Source organism: Cynoglossus semilaevis, chromosome 7 (genome assembly GCF_000523025.1).
Source record: "Cynoglossus semilaevis isolate Cse_v1.0 chromosome 7, Cse_v1.0, whole genome shotgun sequence".
Taxonomy (NCBI): domain Eukaryota; kingdom Metazoa; phylum Chordata; class Actinopteri; order Pleuronectiformes; family Cynoglossidae; genus Cynoglossus; species Cynoglossus semilaevis.
This window is the reverse complement of record NC_024313.1, coordinates 2121364-2128779: the sequence shown is the minus strand read 5'-3', so window position 1 is coordinate 2128779 and position 7416 is coordinate 2121364. Positions and strand designations below refer to the sequence as shown.

Sequence of the window (7416 nt, the reverse complement as noted above, 5' to 3'; positions counted from 1 at the left end):
GTGTGTGTATAAAGGGACTTCTTTAATTGTGTTTACTCCTAATCTTCCATTTTGTGCTATTAAAAATCGACTCAAGTTATTTATGCTGCATTTTATTTCAATTCTATTGATATTTATGAAAGTGAAATAACACATGTGTTTAAATGTAAATTTTTTTTATCAGTCTTTTTTTTTAAATCAATTTCTAGACATATTAAGTGACCCCATTTGAATTCCAAGCGACCCATTGGGGAGTCGCGACCTCAAGGTTGAAAAATAGAGTTCTAACAGTACAGATTGTATAAAAATTAAAGTACTTTATAGCACAAACTAAATCACAGGATAGACATATATAATAATATATATGTATAATAAAAGTCTGGACTGCAGAATAATAAAAGTATTCACTGTATGATTCTATTACGGACTTACATGGTAAACACTGCATTATAACAGTATGGAGTGTATACTTACAGTAGTTATAGTACGTACTATATAGAAAAAGTTTAAAAGTAATGACTGAATATAAACAGTATAAATTATATAGATACGATACACGCTTCACTTCGTAGTACTTTGCAGTGCAAACGATAAATTTTGAACTCGCCACTCGCGCGCGTGAAATGTGTGTTTTTCTACCTGCTTCAGTCTGTCGTAGTCCACCGTTTCTGTTGGCACACCATTGGCAGTTAAGGATGCAGTAGGTGTAGGAGTGGATTTAGGTCTGGGAGAAAAGACAAAGAACCAGACGGAGATCAAGAGGTGAGGACGACACATCTTAACAAGTTGGTGTCACTAAAGACTAGCGTACCCTGCCTGTCTCTATTTTTTTTTATTCCTGAGTATTTCCATGGGTATGTGTGTATGTTTTTGTGGGTAATATGTGAAATAAATTGAGAGGTACTGTACTTAAGGGCTAGTACAGGGGTGTCAAACTCATTTTGGTTCAGGGGCCACATACAGCCCAATTAGATGTCAAGTGGGCCGGACCAGTACAATCATAACAAAATGACCTATAAATAACATGAAATATATACATATACATACAAGTATATATTCATATTTAATGAAATATAATTTGACTAAACATCACAAACGTGTTTGTGTATTTTTTTCCACTTTCAAATTCATCAAGTGGGCCCGACTGAACCAGTTTTGGCCCGCAGGCCATATGTTTGACACCCCTGGGTTAAGGTGTTTTTAAGGAGAGACACTTTATTTTGTTAATCTGTACAGTATTTGACCTGTGTAGTACTCAGTAGTATAATACAGCCCCAGGGGGGAAGTGCCTGTGTTTGTACTGTTGTTGTGTATCTCCTGCGTATTTATATCAGTGTCCAAAAAGGATGTGTCAAGGACATTAAAGTGTGCGAGTTTCTCAGTCAGTCACTACAACTACTACTGTCTCCAGGGAGGCACAACATTTCGTCCAATCATAACCAAGAACCCCTCAAAGAGGTGGTCCACTCTGTCTGTGTGAGAGAAAAAAAAAAAAAAAGCAACCCCCCCCTGATGAAACACACCCATGAGGAAATGTTGGGCGTAGACTAATCACAGGAGCAGACAAGAAGTTGGTTCAAATTCAAAATCGACCCAGAGACGATCAACTGACCGCAGCTTTAAAGACCTTCAACCCAGTGATCAAATCACGGTGGCAAAACTGCAGAATAACATGCACGAACATCCAAGGGAGCGTCTTCTTCAAGGCATGCAGACACACACACACACAAGACAAGACAAACTAACACACATCTTAAATGTAAAAAAACAGAAAAACAAACAAACCAATAGTTCTGCAATTCTATTTCCTGTTTTTTTCCCCCTGTCATTTCCTGTTCTGGCACATTGTGTCTAAAGAATATCAATAAAGCGGGACCATGAGAGTCATTTTTGAAACCACTGCCAGAGCTGTGGCAGGTGTCGCAGTGTGAGCGGCACAAAAGACAGGAAGTGCAACAGGAAAGAGCAGTAAAAAAAAAGCAAAAGGAAGTGAGATTTTTTACTTTTTTAGTAGGCGTGGGTTGGAAACACTGTGCTTCATTAGGGTTGCTGGAGGAAATGTTTGCATCTTTGATTTGATTTTCAGGCTACTGTATTAATACGGCATTCCAGACTGATGTCCCTATACTGCCGAGCAAGATTAGTAGAAGAATTTTAACCAGCAACTCGCTGTATGTATCTAACTGTTAGACCACCATTTTACCCTGCCGTCGTTCTAACATTGGCTGGGAAACACAGTTTTAGAATTGTGTTTTATGTGTTTATATATACCATTTCTAACACTTGAACACAGTGGATCCCAATTTTTTTTTGGCTCTTGACCCCATGTTGACATCACAAATATTTTGGTGACCCCGGAGACATTTTCTCTTTTTAAATATAGAGCTAGGGCTAGATCATGTTTTTTATACTGTGCTGCAAATACGGAGTATGTAATGTTCTCAAGGGAACTCAAGAAGCTGTCACTCGTGCGGGTCACATGGTCGCAGCTGTCAATCAAGATGCTTCACACACAGATATTCCTGTGTTGCATTTTATTTGACCTCGATTTATATTCATCCAAGTGAATGAAAACAATCATAATTTAAATAATAATAATAATAATAATTAGGTGGAAAAATATTTTTTAATATATATTATATATTTTTAACCAATTTCTAGAGCCCAAGGTTGAAAAACACAGCTTTAATGTGAACATTTATCATGATTTTAGTCCTTATTTTTAATTGTTGGACTGCTAAAAGCGTACATAAATGTAAATGTACAACAAATGTGAAGTAAAATTAAATTTAAAAGGTGTAGTAATGATTAAATTTATTTTTTTTCCCCCAATAAGCTCCAATCAAAACAGCCCGTCTGCTCGCACTCTAATATATGAAGGGTTTTTCACACACTGTACACACATTTCCAAACACAGCAAGGCCTTATCTGTCAATGCCTGCTGGATCTGATCTGGCTGGGAAACGATAATACCGTGCCAGGTCTACCCAGCGATGGGCGGACACCGCTTTTAATGTTTGCGTCTTTGATAGGATGGGCGTAGAACATGTGATGCACACGTCAAGACCTTCATGTATTTACAGCTTAGAGTTAGAATTTTTTGGAACAGAGGCAGAACTGCGTGGCATTACACCTAGGACTACAAACAAAATTAAAAAAAAAATGTTGCCATTTATATTTAATTTCTAGAGCGTAAGTATGTATATGTGTAAGCACTATGTACGTGTATGTTTTTTTTTGAGAAAGATGATTTCTTTCTATGGCTTCATAAGATATGAAACGCTCCTCTTTATGCTACCAACAAAATGCTATGTCAAAAAAAATAAAAAAAAATTTTTTAGAGCAGGGGTGTCAAACATACGGCCCACGGACCAAAACTGGCTTGCTAGGGTGTTCAATTTGGTCGGCTTGATACATTTTGAAAATACACAAACACTACATGTTCAGGATAATTTTGGTAAATTTACATTTCATTGAATAATATTATATAATAATAATAATAAATATCGAATATACTAGTACTTGTTGCCCGTGAACCAAAATGAGTTTGACGCCATATATAATAATAATAAATATCGAATATACTTGTACTTGTTGCCCGTGAACCAAAATTTGTTTGACGCCCCTGTGTTAAAGAAAGGAAAAGGGTCAGAAGGATCTGTGATAAAGAAAGGAAAAGGACGGGCAGCATGCATCCAACGAAAATAAAGGAAAAGTGCTGTTAGTAAAGCTAACATCAGCTCCTAGACATCGACTGTGTGAAAACCGCCACATATCAAACAGCAGAGCTGGCTCCTGCAGGCTGATGAAGACAACACTAGTCACTTCAAACTCTTCATCCAAGCACTCAACATCAACTCCTCTTTAAAAATGACCACCACAGCAAACCTTGAGGGGGGAAAAAAGGGGGAGACTGGGTATAAAGAAAAAGGATTTCTCCATCTCCCCATAGATTTGTTTCTCTCTACCTGTTGGAGGAATCTGCTCCCATGGGAAATCTCCACGGAGACTCTCTTCTGTGTGAGCAGCAGAGACACTGACTTTACAAATGACAGCGGCGTGTCTTTCTATGCACTTTTCGTCTCCTGCCCACTGACCCCTGCATGGCTCAGGGATGACCCTGTTTGTAGAAACTCATCATCATTGAGTGACAATCTCCAAACTAAGCTGCTGTAGATACTGTAGTAGATACTGCAGTACTGCTCGGTGTACACATATGAAAGTTTTCAGGATACGGTTTTTACCCTGCACTGTATTTCATGACTTTCTTTTAGGGTTTATTTTGTAACCAAAGTTNNNNAGGGAAGTTACCTTTTTGCCGATATTACCAAAACACTTAATTTCCGATTCCGATATCAACCAACACCGATATATGCAGCAACTATCAATGTTTCAAAACTAACAAAATAAAGTCTAAAGGACGTTTTATTTTGAAAATTTAATGACGTTTCAACAGTGAAAGTATTATTGGCCGACCGGTCTTTGGTAAAAAAAAAAAAGTTAGGGACCGCTGCTGTACAGTATATATGGTTGTGCTGCTTGAAAGTGCCAAACAAATCTAGTGATCTAATAATAATAATAATAATAAAATAATTTTTTTCTGCTCTCCTGCTCATTCACACGCAGACACCTCAGCAGGACGTTCGGTGTGCCACATCCAAGGTGCAGAAGAAGACATGATAAGCTTTAGTGATGTTAGGCAGCTTTCAGTGGCCTCAGCTAGTGTTAGCACCATGCTAACACTTTTTGATGCTTATGTTTTTGATGTTTCATGATAGGTGGTGTTAAGTAATGTTGCTGCTAGCCATTCAGAACACAGACACGGCATGAGAAAGAATTCCAAGATGAGATGCTAACGCTAACGCTTAACAATCAAATATCTCTACAAGTTTTAGACTTTATAAAAGCAGCATTGAACAAAGAACACATTTGTTTCAGTGGAAGATGTGTGAGTTGCAGAGAAGTGGAGTACCTTCCAATGACGGGAGATTTGCTACCATTCATGGTGTTTGTTCTTTCCCATGGCTTTCTGGGCATATCTGTGGAAAATCAAAAAACAAAACAAAAAAGGAAATATGGCTACTTACCGAATGACCTGAATGTCTTTTTTATTTTTAGAAAGCAGATGAAAAGGTACAGCAGAAGAGCTATGTAAGTAGTAAAATTCTAACTTGGATCTTCGTCGCTTGTGTGAGGAAGATGCATTTTAACCGCAGCGATCGTAGGTTGTGAAGACTGTGATGGGGCGCGCTCTTCTGTCACTTACCTGGTGTGCTACAGGCTGACATTTTTGGGGTTGTGTTTATTTCTCCCTCCTCCTATTGGACAGAGTGACAAAGGGGATGAAAGGTCAAAGATACAGTGAGTGACACTGTTTGGTCACTGATGAACTAATCAGAAAACATAGAAGAAAACACGGTTGTGTTGTTTGCACTTGTCTGTAGTATACCAAAAAATAAAAATAAAATAAATATATATGTGTATATACAGTATATGTATGTATTTATGTATGTATACAGACATTTGTACACATACATGTACAAGCAGTCATACGTGCAATCACTGTACACACTGTCAGTATGTTTTACACTGAATGTTTTTTATATGCGCAAAAGTCAGCAGTAAGGAAATACAAATCCTCATGTACATAGAGCTAATTTTCTAATGCTATGGCAATTTGCTATACTTTATTCTTGGTATATTTTTTTAACTATTGGTTTAATATTTACATATCATATTTTTGTCTTCTACATATATATGTATATATATATATATGTGTATATATATATATGTATGTATATATATTTAAAACAAACATAATTAGATGTATGCCCTCCAAAACTTTCATATATAGATTTTTTTATACATGCTGGACACTCACATAGTGATGAAATTCAATAAATACATTTTACTGTGTTCAGTCCAACACACTGGGAAAACAGACAAGCTATTGTTTCTAAATGTCCCATTAAAATCCAATGATCTGAAAATAACTTTCAGACATGTTGGGGAGACCTGTGATACTCACTGATCTCTGGTCAGGTTCAGGTGACGAGCCCTTCTCTGCAATTCTTCTCCTGAAAGACAAACAAATTGCTTCCAGTTCCCCTTCTTATAACAATAAGATAACAAAATGGCTTTATTATGATCAAATATTTTAACATAAAGGAATACAAATACCACTAGAGTCAACTACTATATTTGTCAAAGGGCCCAGAATTTTGCTAGACAGACACCTTGGGGGTGGACACTTATGCAAATAGATGATAAATGGTGGAATTTACTGATAGTTATTTAAGTTTAAGTTGTTGTTTTTTTTAGTTGCTTCAAGAGTGGTGACCACATTATATTTTCTCTTTAATCCTCACAATTTTGGAATCCAGTTGTGGGCCAAATTTGATAGGTCAGTGGGCTGGATTGTGCCCACGGGCCACTAGTTGATGAACACTGCAGTACAACCATAACCATTTTTGAGAGTAACTGTTGGACACTATCCCTTATATTTTGCTTAAAATGTCTGGAATTTATTTAATGTCTGAAGCATCTCAGGACTTCTGCATTTCTGTTTTTGAGGTGACCATACCTTCTGGCCAACAGTGCGCTCATCTCCTCCATGAGACCTCCTCCCCCGGGCAGAGGACCATTGCCTCTGGCTTCAGATTTGGCCCCCGTTGCTCCTGATATCGCTGCTGCCAGAGCTGCTTCTTCACTCTTAGGAGACAGAAGCATAAATTAATACAATCAGTCAAGGTGCCTTTTGTATGAAGCGTGATATTTGGTACGTAAGATTATTTAAAAATGAACTTGTGTAACTAGTCTGCTACAAGAGGATAAACCAAAAAGCTTAGGACAGATGTTCTAATGTTAAAAATGTGTCTGATTTTAATAACTGAAACATGTTAGGACTCTAAGGCAGGGGTGTCAAACATATGGCCCACGGGCCAAAACCGGCCCACTAGGGAGTTTCAATACGGCCCGGTTGATGATGATTTCTAAAGTGAAAAAAATGCTCATGTCAGAGATGTTTTGTCATATATTTCATTAAATATAAATATTTTGTAATATATTTGTACTTATTTACATGGAAACAAAGGGGAAAAACATGGACTTATTGTTATTTACAGGTAATTATGTTATGATTGTACTGGTAAATACAATGGAGATGTATTAAAAAACACGTAAATATGGAGTGAAACATTCTGGTTCATTATGTTAAAGTGACACACACAGATCAAATAACTAATCAAATGTTACCCTTGGCACTTTGCGCAGCTTGGCTCCGGCGAGGGCAGCGGCCAGGCCTGAGAGGGGACGGTCCTCTGTGGGGGAGAACAGTCCAACAGGCAGGGGGGGTGCTGGTGGAGGAGGCGGGGCTCCTGGAGGAGGCGGCGGGCCTGGCGGGGGGGGGGGCGGGCCGCATGGGGGCCGTGTGGGGGG

The 7416-nt window shown here is 38.1% G+C and overlaps 1 protein-coding gene across 1 annotated transcript; it reads right to left on the bottom strand.

The window, feature by feature from the left end:
* Window positions 1-412: 412 nt before the first annotated feature.
* Window positions 413-7395, bottom strand: LOC103380693 (protein enabled homolog). The gene is made up of 7 exons (XM_025056700.1): window positions 7234-7395; window positions 6563-6690; window positions 6008-6056; window positions 5246-5297; window positions 4952-5018; window positions 3948-3995; window positions 413-703 (listed from the first exon to the last, which is right to left on the bottom strand). Exons 2-7 carry the CDS (start codon window positions 6592-6594, stop codon window positions 541-543), a joined length of 411 nt encoding a protein of 136 aa, XP_024912468.1. The 5' UTR covers window positions 6595-6690; window positions 7234-7395; the 3' UTR covers window positions 413-540.
* Between the last annotated feature and the right edge of the window lie 21 nt (window positions 7396-7416).

Bases quoted from the DNA above. Each gene is read 5' to 3' on its own strand.
- LOC103380693 (XM_025056700.1), bottom strand. From the start codon at position 6,594: ATGGAGGAGATGAGCGCACTGTTGGCCAGAAG. The intron at 6,057-6,562 runs GTATGGTCACCT...TTTGTCTTTCAG, and splicing joins AGCGCACTGTTGGCCAGAAG to GAGAAGAATTGCAGAGAAGG. The intron at 3,996-4,951 runs GTACTCCACTTC...CTGCTCACACAG, and splicing joins AAATCTCCCGTCATTGGAAG to AAGAGAGTCTCCGTGGAGAT.